The sequence below is a fragment of the Oenanthe melanoleuca genome, chromosome 20 (genome assembly GCF_029582105.1).
Source record: "Oenanthe melanoleuca isolate GR-GAL-2019-014 chromosome 20, OMel1.0, whole genome shotgun sequence".
In the NCBI taxonomy this organism is placed as follows: Eukaryota; Metazoa; Chordata; class Aves; order Passeriformes; family Muscicapidae; genus Oenanthe; species Oenanthe melanoleuca.
In genome coordinates, this window is record NC_079353.1 from 111070 (window position 1) to 129339 (window position 18270).

Sequence of the window (18270 nt, forward strand, 5' to 3'; positions counted from 1 at the left end):
TAACAATTATAACAGCTAATTATACATTATGTGAGCCTGAAAACCATGGATGTTTTCTCTGTGTTGTCTTATGAGCTAGCCCAAACATAGACAGGCAGTCTGAAAGAATGTTTTGTCATCCCAATATTGAAATACGATTTAACAACCCCTTTAAACAACAGAGGCATCTGTGAATAAATAATAGTACATGTTAAGACTCCCCTTGGGGACAGTAAGCTTCTTTAATAAAAGAATCTGTACTGCTGTAATGACAATGCCCTATATATCAACAGCCTTTAACAAAAAAAACATATGATCTAATCTGCTTCTCCAGCTTGAAAACTAATACAGAGAGACAGGGCATTGCAAGGTAAAAATCCAGTATACTCTTCTGTATAAGCTTAAATAGGCTAGCTTTAAATATTTTAAACAGCATTAAACCAGTCAACCAAAACTTATTTTCTTCAGTTTCTTGGGCAGATTACTTACATGTTAATCAGCAGCTGGAACATCACCATATCACCTTTTGAGCTGAAAACCTTCTGAGGTTTCACCAGTGGATGTACAACAGGAAGTCATGTTTTGAAAGGGTCAATATTTAATTCAGAAAATGTTGTTACCCATCTAAAACCACTGATAATAAAAAAAAATCTAACAGTTAAAAATGAAATTTCTAAGCCATTTTAAGAAAATATTCATTGGACTACTGTAAAATAAGGAAGTTTAATCAATCTGATGTGTTAAAGCTACCCAGTGAACAAAGCTAAGCAAAGTTTACGTTGAAACTTCACTTGAAATACGTGCTTTCCATAACTTTGCTTTGCATATCTTCACAGTTCACCTCAGGGATAAAGCTGAGATTTTGACTATTATTAGTGGAGAATATATGCCAATTATTTCTGAAATAATACTGACTTCCTATTGGTTGTGTTTTGTTGAAGGAGGGGAGTAATTTACACTTTATGGAGATCCAACTGTTGAAGAACTTGCATGAAATATCAAGTGATTTGTCTACTCTGATGCACAACTTCACAAGCGTTTTCCAATAAACTGAACCCCAGAATTTTAACTGTCCCCTAAAGATTTCTCTTTTTATTGTATTTGAAACTTATTAGACACCCTTTCCACATCTTCATTTCCCTTTCTTCACCCCAAGACACCCTCACATCCTCACCTTAACAAAGCTCTAAAGCCCAATCTCCACATAGCATAACCACAAAAAATTATCTTCCATGCTAGTTTTGTAGCTTTTTAAAAGAAGGTCTCAAAACATACAAATCACCTCGCACTCAGATTTCTCTAATGTGGTTGAAATAGCTCCTAAATAATGAGATCTTTCTCCAGCTAGACTATGAAATGAGCTGGTTTGTTACAGCCATAGCAGTATCTCTCAACTGGAGATGCTGAGTCCACCACACAGGGGACATCAGCATTATACTAACTTGGACTTAAATGGCTCTAATGGGGAAAAAAAGTCTTTGTTCCTTATTAATTATTCCTTCTCAGTATATTCCTGCTCCTTATATTATGCTTGTCAATACAGACAGTCTATCAAATACAAATGTGTCAGTAGTTCTTGGTGTTCTCATTTGTCCTCTCCCATTTCTGTATCCCACGGATACAATAATTGTATCCATTACAATCTACACTCATTCTCCTTTGATGTCTTCCAGAGATTCTGCATACAATGTACCAGCCCTTCAAAAGTTTTTTCCTTATTTCAGTATAAGGCTGAGGTTTGGTTTCCCAAGAAAAACTCATGATTAATAGCAACGTGAATTCAAACAAATAAACAAACAAACAAAACCACCACCAAAACATCTCCTTTCAGGAAAGGGAAACATTGTCCTTCTGGTAAGCTCCAGCTGCTACTGGCACATTGCTAAATCCATCTTCAAATAAATAAAGGAAAGGCTGTTAAAGGCACTTTGGATTGTGCTGTACTACGCCCTTTCACCTTCAAAGCAGCTACAAAAGAACAACGAAAGCTAAAACACCCATCAGTTACAGAATACTCTTAGAAACAGATGAAATCTTACCCACAGTTTTCTCTGCTATGCGTTCATAGCTTCCAACTTTTCCTTAGCTTTTATTTGTAATTCACATCTTGTTTTCATCTTTCTTAAATACACTAACCACAATCACCATGGCAAATTTTATTACATTGGACAGCTCACGAGACAACAGATAAGAATAAAAATTATTCCAAACAAATATTGGGTTTCCCAAAATCATTATTGGCAAATGATGACTATCCAATCTCAGCTTCATCAAATGGATTTTTCTTAGTTAGATCTTAATTTGCATGGACACATGCCCATTATCCTTGAAATTTGGAAAGCATCAAGTTATCAGAGAAGTGAAATATAATGCCCAAAGGACTTAGACAACTGCATCAGAAACACAAAGGCTAGCATAAAAGAGAAGACAATATATTTTTTAGACCCTTCAAGCCTGCAAGAAAAAAATGTACTTAGGTTCTTTGGGATATACATTCTTGAAATTGCTTCATTTGTGATCCAAATAACCATTAAAAAAAGGTGACAACAACAAAAACAACACTATCTGATCCTGATAATTTGAATGGCATTTAACTTGATGAGATTACTTCTGTAGCAGGCTTTCTTACCACCTTGGAGAAGAATGTGACATCTATGATACTGCAGACATACAGTAATGTTGATAAGAAGGAAACACCTGTAAAAAGACTGCCACATTGCTGTGATTAACTTCCCAACATGGTAAGTGTATGAGGAGTACAAGTTGATTAATTGTATGTTCTATTTCTTCTGTGAGGTCCGCTTGCCAAATTTTCCTATCCATGCTAGAAATCGGATGCAGAAAAATATGGTGGCAAAGCTCCCCCCTCCAGACTACACATAAATGAACCAGGCTTCATACACATATGAGAGTATCCTTCTAATGCAAAATTATTAATGTTAACTGGTTTGTGCTAATGACTTCTCATAACTAAAGACAGCATTTGGTAAATACAAGCTTGTTCAGGTAACACAACAAAAGCCAAACTCTGTCAGTTAATTCACTATTCCAAATGATTAGGCAAAGCATGTGTTTAATCTTCATCTCCTTTCTCTAACAATTAACATAGCGTTGATAACAGAGTAGATCCTTTCATCCTGTGTCATTTTGGTCAGTAATCAACTACACATCTAAATGGACAATTACAAGAATGGTACTACTGTGTCAGGTAACATTTAAGTAAATAAATGCCTGCAATCACACACATAAAAATTTGGATAATTACATGGTGCAATTATCAGTTACGAATTTAAATCTACTGTTTTGGCATGTAGATTACCAGGTTTACTTGCAATTGCCAGAAGCAAAGTTTAGGTGTTTAGATGAAGACAGGCAGGCATGAACTGTGTATTTCTACAGGAACAGGAACTTAAACATTATAGGACTAACTGTTGTTGTCCCTGAATTGCAGGCAGATAGAAAGGATGTTTTACATAAAGACAGGTTTAAACCTCTTCTTCCTATCATTTTTCACACTGAAAAAAAAAATTCTTATTTTGAATGCAAGAATCCAGCTCCAAGAAAAAGCAGTGTAATTTTCATTGGCTAAAATTCTCTTTATACTGGGCTCTTACCAAGTTCTACATCCTGATCATCAGTAAGAACAAGGATGATGTTTGGGCGGATGTTTCTACGGTCTCTTTGAAATCTTCCCTTCAGACGTTGATTTAACAGGAAAGTTGAATTTCCATCCAACAGTGATAAAACAGTCATCATGAACAATCCAAGGGCAATACTACGCTGTGCCATGTTGTGCTGATTTAATGTCCTCTCTGAACAAGGTAGCTTAACGGCTTCTATTTCTTTTTCTTTGTAGGTCTCCTATAAGGGAGAGGGAAACAAGTATTTATCTATATTTTTCACCCCTCTGCACCAATCAAGAGCCAGGTTCTCTCCAAATAAGTAAAAAGCAATGTACTTGAAATAATCTTAATTCCCAAGACAAAAACACTAACCGAACTCCCAATGCAAACAATTATTTTTCTAGTGCCAGCTAGAAGCAGAAACTTGAAAAATTAAATTCATAAGATGTTCTCAACATAGGCAATGAAATTTCACTCAGAGCTCAGATCTGGCAGCAAGTTCAAGGATTTAGCAGGGTTTCAAATTCTTTCGTTTTCATACATATAAATAGTCATCACCTTCCTCTTCTTTCTTAGTGATCTGTTTACACATGACATTTTTGTTTACATAAAAAATGCAGACGCTGAAGAGAAGAAACCCCATATCTACCATTACTTTTAAACAGGACTGTAGCAAAATTTACTGAGCTAACAACATATTTGCAAAGTCAGAGAACACTCAGACAGAAGATCTGTTATACATTGATTTATCTTATAAATTCCATTAAAAAGTAAAACAGCCCTGATCTTAGAACTACAGTATGACACTGTTTGAAGTCTACTACAGCTTTGATGTTTAAAACACCATGATTAGTAATGAACATATTCGAAGGCCCATTACTGCACATGTTTGGGAATGGATGCACCAAAGTGATTTCCACTACCTATGACTGGATTGCAAAACAGAGAATATGCCCCAAAATTGACTTGAATGCAAAACAGAGCACACCTAACTGGTACTACTCCTGCTAATGAGGCAGTAAAAAAAATCTTAGCAATTCCTACAAGGAGATTACAAGAAATTACTTAGCATGCTGAAAAATCTTTGAAATTGCAGTTTTGCTCAGTCATCTTCTGATATAAAGGGATCTCCTCTTGCTTTCAGAAGTCAAAATAACAATGAAAATGTGCTGAAAATATCAAGTACTAATTATTTCATCAGATACAGTAATCAATGAGTCAGTTTTTAATGAAATCTCTACTTGCTCCCCATCTTTTTCTGGACTGATGCCAGTGACCTCTTGTACGAGAAGAAAAATCAATTAAAAATTCTGCAAGAGGGATTCTCTGCTGTTTGTAAAGCTCAGAAATGCCAGAGCAGAAAGAACATAGCACAATGTGTTTTACCCTAAGAAACATGTTGGCTATTCTGTCCCTGCAGAAAAGTTTTTACTCCAGCAGATTATTTCATAGCCACATTATTACGTCCTCCCTGTTAGCAATTGCTCCTTGAGATAAACTTTCTTAATCAAAGTTTTCATGCAATAGCAAAACCACTGGTATGAAAAATAATAGTCAGTTTCTATGCTCACAAAAGAAATGCATATTGAATTTTCACATAAGTCAACAGATACATTGCTGTACTATGATGGAATATTTAAGGATACTTCCCAAATTTGCACACTAATAGCTTTTTGAAGAAATGAAAAATCCTCCTTCCTTACTAGTCTGTCCAGAGAGTTTTACAGGTGGGAAAAGTTACCTTTTTTCCTAGAAACTAAAAATTCATTTAAATGTCCTAGCACTTGTTCCAATGGGTGGTAAAGACCTTTCAAATTTTACAGATGCAGCTTTAGTATATGCTGCTGCTGCTAGCTGGGCTATAGTAAAAGAAACACTGAGAAGTCAAATCAATTTTCACTCCTTGTACTAAGAATTCCATCTGCAGCAGTACAAGTGGGAAGAATGATGTCAGAGTCAATGTGTTGCTACTCTCCAGAGTAGTCGAAAGCAACTTGAGAAAGAAACCTGGATCTGTTTCAACAGGGGAGGATAGAAAGAAAGTTTGCTTAGGAGGCACATATTCCTGGACACAAGCTTTTCGAGGGATGAGGTAGAGAAATGCCTTCTGCTCTTCAGAAATTACTACATAAGTATTTTTGTTAAAAAAAAATAAACTGACAATACAGATGTTTTCATTACACACAAACATTTTTCTGAACATCTGAAAGTTCATGTGGGCTTTCTCCAGTCTACACTAGCCACTATCTTCTCAAAATAAAAGCATTTGCTAGCTTTTCTCGCAGCATTTGGAAGGCTGCCCATGCTTTCTACATCTGGCCATAACTACCTTCACTACAGTGCTATGCATTTAACAGTCTTTCTTACATTTTTCTCACCTTTAAAACAAATGCATGGAAGTAACCTCATGACTTCATTGCCATGACCTCTCCCTTTAGCCAGTGCTTTCCTCACAGTTTATTGCCCCTGACACACTCCATTTGTAACTAAAAATAGAAGCTGTCCCCAGCTCAGAGAGCTGCTTAGCTATCTATGAAATACTTAAGACATTTGGGGATGCACATAAACTGCTCTCCCTCAGCTATTCTATCCACACTTGTACATTTGTGGTTAAAAGGAATAGTGATCTCTGGCAAGATACCACGAGTGGAAGAGAGAATTTCACGTCAGGTACAGCAGGCATCTTCCACCAAACCTTTCTCACTCCCCCACAATGAATATTTTTCAGCTATTGTGATGTGTTATGTTCCCATTGTTATTAGTGTAAGTACTCCTGGGAATCAACTCAAAGTACATAATTATATACAAATGTCATAGCAAAAACTAGGCAAGACAATTAAAGCAATTTTAGAAAATAATCTATTTCTTAAAGTATGTTATCACAAGACATACATGCCACAACTAACAGCGTATATGCAGTACAATCCAAAAGCTACCCTTAAGTAGTTATGAGAAAAGCAACATGAGTGTCTCTCATGGACTGCCAGGGGCCAAGTACAGATTGTTTTTTTTAAGCCCTAGTCTTCGGTGAACTTCCAGGAAAAAACACAACAAAGTTTCTATTAACACTTCTTTTCCCATTTCTGTCAACAAGGTTAATCTGCAACTCACAGATAAAGCCAGAACAGTTCCACAGCAATGCCCCAATCTGCCTTCACTTTTAATATAGCACCCTCTCCAACAATGCATTTTGATCTGAGTGGTACAGATGGTACACTGCTCTCTGTGCCTCTGCACGCCATCCTCTAGTATTAAAGATGCTTAATCTGTAGTGGTTCTCATGAGAACGAAGTATGTGTCGTACTTTCTTCCAAATTACACATATGAACTTGACAAAGCTAGTCATCTATGTTTTATATTTAGGAAACTGCTGCCAGAAATTTATGAAATCTTCAGATGGGGCATCTAGCTGAGCTTTCTTAAGCCCATCAAACCTCTTAGAAGGCTGCTTTTGAGAAAGTGTGGTCATCTTACTTTCTTCTATGTGGCAACACAAAAAGTTACACTAACTCACGTTATAAATGTTGAAGAGACAAAGCCAGACATCCACATTCCATTTATAAAAGAACTCAGCAAAGGGCTGTTTCCAAGGAGCATTTACACCAAGGAAAGACTTCTTTATAACACTGCCCTCAGTAATTAATGTCAGTTCTATAGCAGCATAGGCAGAATGCACAGGGATGACTGATGTCAGTTCTATCCCAGAGGGTATTTTTAACATGCTATTGATTAGTATTGCTGGGCACAGATACAAGAGGCCCCATGTATGCAAAATTAGCAACTGACAGTAGCTTGCATGGTGCTCCCAACCTCACTAATGCAAGTCCCAGCACAACTGTCCCTCTGTGTAAGCTCTGTGCAACTTCACTGAAGACAGGTAATTCAGTTATTAAAACATTAATAAGCATAACATCTGACTCTTTCTGTAACTCTGCATCAAATGTGTAAGTCCGCTTCAAATCTAGTTCTAGAAATTACTAGTAACGTAACGTAATAACTAGTAATGCTTGCATTAACTAGTTTTGGGTTTATTTGTTTTAGTTTGTCTTTCTTTTAAATAAGTAAGCTGAAAAACAGAATAAAATACAGAATTGGTATGAAAAGTTCAACTTGCCCAGCAGCCACCACAGAACAGGGTAACTGCATGTCAGCCACAGGGTGGAAGTGCAGAGTAAGGGAAAAACTAGCTAGAGAGAAGCAATACACACCTGCTCTCAATATGGCTAGAGCCAACACCAGGTGGATTATTTAAGCAGACCTGTGTCAGGTGTGCCATTGATCCAACGTTTAAATTCATTGAAATACACGGTATTCCCTAGCAACCAACCCAATTAAATCCATTCTGCCAGTTAAATGGATTCAGCTCTGCTGCTGTTCTTTTAACTGGAGTCGCCCCTTTGCATCAAGCTTTGGTTATGCTAGGTCTTTTCTCACTACAGCTGTCAACCACCACTTCAAACCATTATATTGTAAGAGATAAACACATTTTCATATGTGAATTGGGAAGACTCTTGTTTGCAATCTAACAAGGTTGCCAGGGGAAGAGTGGTATCAACATTACTGCTGTAATCTAACAACATGCTGCGTCTCCTTATAGTTTTCTACTTTCTGATTCTTTTTTTCCCCAGGCAGTCAAAAATTTATGAGGAAAGTTCAAAAATCAAATCCTCAATGCTAAATGTGACTATTGAAGATTACAGCTGTGCTGACCTACAGTCAGGAACAGAGCTGAGTACTAGAGCACTGAATTACTATTAAAACACATTCTTCTAACTTGCTTGCCTTATGCTGGTGAACACTACACAAAAAGGAAGTATTTATCAGAGAGAAGCTTGGTCACATTACAAAATCCCATTCATATTTTGTAACTTTATTTTAAATAAAAAAGAATTGCAAATTAGTTATAAATTTCCCTAGGACTTGATATTTTAAGAAATGTTTTAAGTAGCTCAGTCTATTTTCTTTCCGTCCACTGCTTGCATATTACTGTTAGAATTTCCCAGCGACACACAGAGAATTAGTCCTCTGATAGGTTAAATTGCCAATCGGATCCCCTGAATACACAATAATAAACACGTTTTATCTGCACCATATACAATAACCAACAACCTGAAGGAAACAGAGAATTATTTTTCTATTTTACCTATTATCATCACATAATTATATATAACAGATCTTAGACTTTAAAAGTAAATATACTAGCTTGTATTAAGTACAGTAAAAACCACAGACTTACACTTCTGAAAATACCATAAGGGAATGAATACAAGCCTTTAAGATAGAAAAAGTAGGCAAAACCAGATACCTTTACACAAATACGTCCTACGAAGTAAACACCTTTTTTGTAGCTGTATACAGTGGGAGAAAAAAAAGTCTCCCTGTGTTTATATAGCTGCAGACACACAGGCATTCAGATGCACACGCTGCCCGGATCCGTCCGGTGATGTGCCGAACGTGAAGCTGAGCGCTATGACATCAATTGTCATTTGGGAACTGTTTTCCACCCAGCCCGCACCCTCCGCCCCTCGCCAGAGGGCGGCACGGCCCCCCGGCCGCTCCACAGCCCCCACCCGCCGGGCCGCGCCGGCAGGGCCGCAGCAGGGCGGGGCAGCTCCGTGGAGCTTCCAGCAGGGCCGGTAGGACCACATCGCCTCCAGTCGCCGGCCCCCTCACTCAGCTTCCAGCCCCAGCCGGTCCCTATCCAGCTACCCGAGACCCGCCGCCCAGTCTCCCTGCGCTGGCAGCCCCGCTCTGCGGCCAGCAAGCACACAAGGGCACGGCCGCCCCGCTGCCCCCGGCTCGCCAAGCGGGGCGCGGCCTCCGGAGCTCCCCACTCACCGCGGAGCCGCGCTCAGCCGTGCCAGGCCGGGGCCGGCGCACCCACCGCCCGCCCGCACAGCTCGGGGCCCGGCGGCGCGGGGAAGCGCATCCTCCGGCCGCGGAGCCGGGCAGCAGCCGAATCCCGTTTCCCGAAGAAGCGTCTAGAGGAAACGCTCGGGCGGGTGGTGCCCCCGCCTCTCCTACCTCCTCTCCCTTCTTCTCCTTTTCCCTTTTAAAAAGTTCATTTACCTCGAGGATCCTCCTCCCAGGATTGACGCAATGCCCTGCGGCGCGCAGGGAGAAAACCTGTTCCACCAGCGCCGGGTTCGTTCAAAGTCCAGCGGCAGCACCGCGGCGAGGATGATGGCCGCAGCCCCGCAGCCCGGCGCGCAAGGGGGAGCCGGGGAGGTCCCAGAGCCAGGCCCGCTCCAAAGAGAAGGGGCCGACGCTGAGCTCCCGCCTGGTGCACAGTGTCTTTATAAGCTCTTCTCGTCCCCCATCGCTACCAGCCAGAGGCAGCAGCTGCTCTCCAACCCCAGTGCTGTGGGGCGGAAGGAGGTGGGAGACTCCAAAGGAGCTGAAGGCCTATGTCTGCCCCGGACCCTGCCCCGAGACACCTGGAGGGACAGCCTAAAGGCTTCTAAAAGTTCACGCTAACACGGACCACGTTCCACTGGTGCAGTTGAAATGAAAGGGCACAATATTCATCAGTAATTAAGAAAAACTTAACCAAGCTCTTCAGGTAGGGACTGTGCTCATAGAAGGTGCTGTCTGCACTACTTGCAACCAGTTACATTTTACTCCTGGAACTATTTTGGGTAACTGTCTAAATCGGTAAATTGGTTCAGTGGAGTCTTTAAAGACCGCTTAAACAAGTATCTTTCAAAAACACTAGTAGATGAACATGTAAAAAAAAAAAAAAAACAAAAAAAAACATAAGAACGTGTCCTAGGGTGACTTTATGATGCTTGTATCCCCAATTGTCTGTTCTGTTAGTGTTGAATATTGAGTTCTGCAGCTTTAAGACTGGATCAGGAGTGAAGGGGGAAGAGAAGAGGTGCCGAGTTTGTTATCAGGGACTGCACTTACTCCCCTGCATCCTTCACACAGACTATGCTGTCTGCAGTGGACAGCAGGAGAGAGCTCTCCTTTGCTCTTTGTTAGTTTCCGGCTAGCTGAGGCAAAGAGAGCAGCCTGAGTGAGCCAGGCTGTGACCCACAGAGGGGACTGAGAACAGCCTGAGAGAGCTGGGCTGCGACCCACAGAGGGACTCTTCTGAATTTGTCATCTCTTCAGAGCAGCGAGAGGTTTTGCTGTTTAGTATTGCTCATTTTGTGCTGGAAAGTGCTTTGCCTGTTAAATAAACAGGTTTTTTTCCCCACTTCTCCCCCAGGAAATACTTCCCCGAACCAGCTGGGGGAGGGACTGCTTGAATCTGTTTCCTAAAGGGACCCCATTCAGAGGTTCCCTCCCAAATTTGCCCTAAACCAGGACAGAATGAAACATTTTCTTCTAGCATTCCCATGCTGCTAAGCATCAGACATGCAGCACAGGTTACCTCAGAATTTCCTGATGCTTCTTATTACATCTAATATTCTGTTCAACCTATGATTTATTAGGACTTGTGCTTTAAAACAAGCATTGCCCCTAATGACTTCATCTGGACTTTGCTGAAGAAGACTATTAGTCTTGAACAATTTTTCACTGTTGGCTCTGTCCTTGGCTATGCAGGCAGCTCCTAAATTAACATCTTGGGGTGACACTGTATGATACTGTACAGTGAAATGGCACACACTTCCTCCAAACACAAGGATGTCACTGCTAAGGTACCAAGTGTGCTCCTGTATGGACAGGAATGAACAATAGAGGTGAAACACTTCATGTCAGTACTACAGTGTTCACACTAGGGGCTGCAACAGCACAACTGTACTGGAATAAATAAACCACTCCCTAACAGGGAGTTACACTAATCATAGATCCACATGATGTGCATAAAACAGAACCTACATCTCGCTAACATTGTGATAAAACTCTTTTACTACTTTCTGAGATAACATCTGACATTTTGCTAGCAGCTTTCAACTCACAATGAAACAACTTACAAACACACCCATGAGCCAGGATGTTCTGATTCTGATTCATTCTAGACATTCTAATTCATTTTAGACATGAATTAGTGTCTAACGGCAGCTGAGTCACCCAGACTCAAAAAGCCTTTCAGGCGAGGAACAGAGTGAGGAGCCTAGCATTCCTCTGTTCTAACCACAGGCCACAGTTTGCTACCTGCAAAGCTCTATGAACTGCCTCTAAAGGGATTGGAAGCAGTAACTACCAAGCTAAAGAAAATATTCAGTGTGCAATACAGTGGTCCACAATCCACATTGAAGAAGAAAATTAACTATCTTCCTGTATTTCTAGAGGACTGTAAATGGAACTTTCCATTTTAAGGAACAGATGACCTAATATAAAGCTACCATTTCATTAATATAAACTAAAAACATCAAAATAAACTAAAACTAGGATTAGTGACATTAGCATAGGAATCTAAATTTGACTTAATATTACTGGAAAATCTGTCACAATAGATAGCTCATTTCAACAAAAGAGTGTGTTCACCTCACAGGGAGTGCATCTAACTTCCATTAATGTTAATGGGAGTTATGCAAGTGCATTAAGAGGATAATACAACCCCTGGTCTCTGAGACAACACTGCAAAGTGGAAGGTCTTCCTCTTTGAGAGAATGACATTTCCATCTCATGCATTTCAAAAGAATTTGTTCTGGCATGGTTACAAAACAGGATGGGTAACAACTATTGTATATCCAAACTTAAAGTGGTTTAGTGATTTCAGCTAGTTTCCCTATTGCCAGAAACCTCAAGGGATACAGATGTATTTAAAATATTGTGGTTTATTTGAAGTCTAAGGCAATAAAATAATGTGAAATTACTGGTAAAACAAGAAAGTCTGAAAACTGACTCATGCAATGATGAAGAAACCTTTAAGGAATCTCCTTTTTAAATAAAGGAAGTAATTTTATTCACTACCTAGAAATGAACTATTGTTGGTCACAGCCCATAAGAGGAAGAACAGTAGCCTTCTTTAACCCCATTAATAAGCAACGCTTAAAATAGCTGCCTGTAAGACAGCAATAATTTAGTAATTTATTTTAATAAAGAATTTTCCTTTTTATAAAGGATTCATATTTTTCTTTAATAAGCCAATCATCAACTGTTAATTGATGATTAGCTGCACTCTCAGCACAATCTGGTATGTGATGTAAGATATGAAAGACGACTACATTATCTTTTATTAAAAATTCTTCTAGGGAAGTTAACAGCCAGTCCCTTACCTAAATAAGATCTCCTAAGAAAATAATAAAGTATGTAACAATAAAATACTTAATGTCTGTCTAAAAACAACTATGCTCTGATTTGTAAGTATTGAAGCAGAAAAATGTATTATCAACTGATAAAGAGGATGGCTAGAGCAGCAGGCCTCAGAGCGCCAGCCATCAGTCCCTCCAGCACTCCCCTGGCACTCGCCGTTAGCCAAGGCTCCCCTGGGGCGGCCACACCAGCCCCGTTTATCTCAGCAGCCCAGTCCAAGCACCCTGAGTGGTCACTTCCATGTCTTGGCTGAACATTTCACACACTGGCACAGCTATACAATCTATGTTATACACTTTTTGCCATAGAAAGGTTTTGTTTGCAGTCTTGAGGTTCAGGTGAATTTGATGCACTCACGGCAGAAGTACTTTCACTTACAAAGACCTATCCTGTAGGAAAAAAGTCCAAACAGATACACCTGAACTTTATCTCCATAAGGACAGTTGAGTTTACTTTGCTTTTAATTGTCTTTGAATTTCCATTGTTTAGCAGTTCTCCCCCTCTACCTCAAATACTTTACAAAGCAATATATAAATCTGGATCTGACTTTACATATTCTAAGCTGAGCTTCAAATGGACAATTGCAAGAAATAATAGCAGGGAAAATTACACAACTGCCTGCATTTCACACATGCAGAAAGCAATTTTCTGGTTCTCCTGCATCAAGAGCATGAGTGAGGAAAAGCTTATGGTGGGATGATACCTGTTATTAGATCAACTGCTACAGATGGGAATGAACAGACATGGCCTCAGGCATAACAAGCACTTCTTCAGATCTGAAACACAAGCAGCTATCTTCAAAGTTAACCTGCTCTGAATTTAACTAATGTGTTAATCAAGCCATGTGAAAGTAGTTCATATCTCTGATATATAAAGGCTTTCTTACAAAGAAAAATGAGACAGTTTGGATTGTTAAAATAAGGTAGTAACTCATCTGCTGAAAAACACAGACTTGTTACTGAGGTAGGAGAAATGAGAAAAGAGGTTAAGAAAATTACAATACCTTTAAAACCAGTCTAATAAGTATGTAATTTTTACCTTTTATCAGTCATGAATTTTAATATTAAGGCTTATCTTTTGAAGGTGCTTTGTGGATTTCCCTTGAGGGTCAGGACTGATTCATCAGAGATACAGTAGTTACTTTATGAGAAATGCTCACCTACCAGTCATTGGCATCTCTCTTACTGATCATCTGCAAGGACCTTGGGGATTTCTTGATTCCCATTGTGTAAGGTCATTTGGGTATGCAGGTTAATTCCTCTAGAGACCACAGAGGTGTATCAGCAAGTAGACATGAAGTTCTGATAGAGTTATTATGGTAGCTTCATTACTCTCAGAACTGGTAACGTGTAGTCTTTTGAAAGATACATCGTCTACCTTGGGCATTATTAAAATATAAACTACAATAATTTTGAAAAAGTTGTTTTTTAATGACAAATCAGTTTCATTTTTTTTCTATCAAGTATCAAGGGTAGAGATTATTTATATAATGTTTAAGGGACACTAAAGCCATCCAAATTCTTTCTACTTCGTTTGAGACTAAAGACACTGGAACAGAAACATATGCTGCCTCTGGCTAAAGAACATTTTACTTTCATTTCCAAAATGTTAAAACAAAGTTGAACCGACATAGGAACTTTGGCTTCACTTCCCAGCCTTTAGAGTTTACAATCTTCCATAAGATAGTGACAAGATTTCTGCATGTGACAAAACTTAGATTCATAACCACTATATCATTACTGGCCACGTACTATATCATTACTGGCCACGTACTATATCATTACTGGCCACGGACCCAGTGATGTCTCAAATCATAGAACTGGTTGGGTTGGAAGGGACTTCAAGATCATTCCTTCCAATCTCCTGCCATAGGCAGGGACACTTTCCACTATCCCAAGTTTGCTCCAAGCCCTGTCCAACCTGGCCTTGACACTTTCAGGGATGGGGCAGCAACAGCTTCCCTGGGCAACCTGTGCCAGTGTCTCAGGTGCCACCCTCAGACAGAAGAACTAAACTTCATGGTTGCCCTTCTGGCATATAATATGTATTATTTCTGATCTGAATTCACTGATCCTGAATTCAGAGAGAAATGTATTAATAACCAGAAGCACAGTTTATTTTTCTATCACTGCAAAGCTCTGGCATTGCCAATAAACAACAAATTACAGGTAATATATCTTACTTATAGTAAATATCATTTATACCGCTAAAACAGAGAGGACTGATTTTTCTGAAGTAGCCATACAGAATAGTTCTGAAAATTTATGTAGCTTTTTTAGGTCCTGAAACTGTAGTCAAACACTCTTGATGTCCAGCAATGCAACCTCTTTATTTGTACTTCAGTTTACTTTATGTTATTACTATGCTCATTACTCTCATGACTGACCCCGGCAGTAATTCTTGAGGATTCTTCGAGAGTCCAAAAGCACATTCAGTACTTCTCATGCCAAACAGGAGTGTCTGACATGAGAATATCTGAGTATATTTCCACAGGGCTTTAGGAGATTATTTTTCAGACAGGTTGAGCCCCACAGACTAGAGCTACAGCTCTCAGGACACTTGAACAATTCCATATGCCCAACTTAGGAGTCCATATTTAAGTGCCCAGAGGCCTCTGACTTAGCTCCATGCTTTGTCATCTCCTGTGCTGCTGCAGTGAGGCACAGAGATGATGTACCAAATGGAATGACAAACAAGAGTTCTCCAGTCCCTTTTCACCTGAGAAGGAAAAGGTAGAAGCTTATACAGTAAGTCAATACTCACTAAAATGAAAAAAGGTTAAAAGACAAAATGATTGAGCAGAGTTCAGCAGGCAATATATTCCACTGCTGGAAGCAGAAAATTTGATGGCTTGAGCTGCAGCCTAGGTCACAGTCCCAAAATTTTATATCAAGTGCGCTGTTAGTTCACTGATTGAGAAAAGGTCAATCCATGAATGTGTCTGCCAGAGTATATTTTTTCTGGCTACACTCCAAACTGACAGAAATACAGGAATAATTTAGATGAATCAAATGAATATAAACTGTCTGTATAGACAGCAAATAACATTAAATCCATGTGTATAGATTCCTCCCCTTTAAACAGCTCCAAAAGCTAATAAAAGCCAGGAGAGAAGAGAGAAGCAGGCTCACAATGAATGCCAACAAGAAACAATGGCATGCATGCAATAAAATTTAATACACTGCAGTTCCCATTCAAACGGGCCTCAGAGTTTGATGATGCAACCCAACTGATCGTATCAAACATAATGAACTGCCCAGGAACAGGAATACCACCATACCACTCAGTAGAACTGGCAACTGTGTCATCTTCCTTCACTGGTAGAATAAAAAAAGCTTTTTATTTCTTGCACCATAGTACAGTCAAGAATGTTAAAGAAAATAGGGTGGATTAATTTAAATTATTAAAAAAACCTTACTTATTATTTCAAATTACTTGAAATAATTGGAAAACACCTCAGGATACCATTTCTGTTCTTCCAGGGGAAAATGGTTAAAATTAAAATAGCTGATTTTAATGCAATTGGAAGATCAGTACCAGACCCCATAGCAAACAAAAAATATGTGTAATAAACGAAAAGAGGCTGCTGCAAGAATGCTGAGATGTCACTGGGCAATGGATCTAGGGGTCCAAGATAGCTGCAGCTTCCTGACCTCACTGTGAAAGTGAGTGAAGTATCAGAATCACTAGATGAAAACTTCACAAAAAAGGCACAAATCCTCCAGAACAGATTTCTGTAAGATGAGTGGACTCCATATATCTAGGAAAGACATGCATATGTATAAGAAGAGTAGATCCAAGGGAATAAGGAGAATACAAGAGAAGAATAGATCATAGTAGGAATTCCTCTGAAGAGCTAATGGGTTATGTGAAACATAAGGTACAAAGATGTCAAAGTTAAAAGGATTTTTTTTACTAGGGAAGTGAGGAAGCATGCGAGAGAACATGATGGTGAGAATAAAACCCAGAACAGTGATGACATATCTATTAAAAGCCACGGGATTAATTCAGGCATCTAGAATGTAACTATGCAAGAAGTCAGCACTGAAAACCAAGATAACAATGTGTTCTTGAACTCAGAATAGCTTTAGTTTATTCAAATATAAAAAGAAAAAAACCAAAGAATTCACCAGTGCTCTACTTTTCCTACCAAATGAAGAGCCTTTACAAGCCTTTGGTTTTCCAAAGGTTTCATTACACAAAGAGGAAGCTGTAGCGCTACATGGAGATGTTGCTCTGTGCTACAACACACAGTCCTTCAGGACTCCCTGCTATTATATCTGCCCCAAGTAGAGATTTCTATGCTTCTCTGAGCTTGCTCCCACCCACACACCTTTAGAAATGCAGACATATTTTGCTGTGCAGGAATGGCTTTGAGATACCTTAGATATCACTCTTTTCCAGGATGCAAATTCAGAACTCTTAAAATATAGAATTTCAACTGAAATCCGTAGCATTGCTTCCTGCAGAAGTTGGACTGGCCTGGAAGGTCTTCTTCTCGGACATGGACAACTTAACTCTCAGCCACTAACAGCTAACAAAACTATTCCAGTTACGTAATACTGACTCCTCTCCATTTCTGCATATTTCCACCTTTGGTGAGCAAGGTAAGGAAATTGGTCCTGCCTCTAGCTAGCCCTCTCAGTTGTCAATAAACAAATATTAGGCATTGTTGAGCATATATCATTAATTTTTTTTTTCCATTATCCCATAGGAGCTCTAGCTTTTAAATTATCTTCTTTGCCTTATGTCCTTGGCAAGTTTCTCTTTTCACTCCTTTAGCAACATTCCTTTATCACCTGTTTGAGTAAGTGCAATTACCATCTTACAAAACATATGAACACTTTTATCTTTGTACAAACATTCAGAGTAATCAACAATACTGGCTATTTTTTTTGTCTTTGCCAACAATCTTGGCAACTTTAAACTGTACAAGAGGCAAACAATTTTAACTATGAAGTTTACATACCTATTTTTTGAAGCAGCATGTATTTTATATACAGAATTACTGGGCCACAAGTGACAATGATGAAGAGGCAAGATTTTTTTCACTGCATTTTAAAATGGCTGCATCAGATGCCTTTTTTAGTCCTTGGAAGATTGATGATTCCATTATTTGTAGTACTCAGCAATAAATCTCTGAGTTTAGGCTAAAGTGAGCACTTTTCCCTACTTTGCATCTTCCATTACACTGTTATTAATCATGTTTAATCATTCATTTACCTCTCGCTGCTGCTACTGCTCCTTTTGGGAGGACTGGAACATTATTGATTTTTGACTTTTACCCTTTAGAAGTTGGGTAACGGGCTTTGCAGTTGCTTAATCAAAAGTGACATGACGAGGGCAGGGGAGCTGCAGACCTCAGGAAAACAGCAACTAAACAACATGCCAAGTTATGATAAAATGAAATTAAGGGTCAACAAAGAAAGTAAAATGTAATAAATGAAAATAATAGCAGATC

At 39.2% G+C, this 18270-nt stretch overlaps 1 protein-coding gene across 6 annotated transcripts in view; it reads right to left on the bottom strand.

The window, feature by feature from the left end:
* Positions 1-18270, bottom strand: part of SULF2 (sulfatase 2) — an 81805-nt gene that overhangs the window by 46578 nt on the left and 16957 nt on the right. For 3 of the 6 annotated variants that reach the window (XM_056507742.1, XM_056507746.1, XM_056507741.1), the window contains exon 3: positions 3594-3840. In XM_056507742.1, the coding sequence (XP_056363717.1) occupies positions 3594-3768 (175 nt within the window). In that variant the 5' untranslated portion in view covers positions 3769-3840. The other 3 variants (XM_056507743.1, XM_056507745.1, XM_056507747.1) reach the window with 3 other exon arrangements.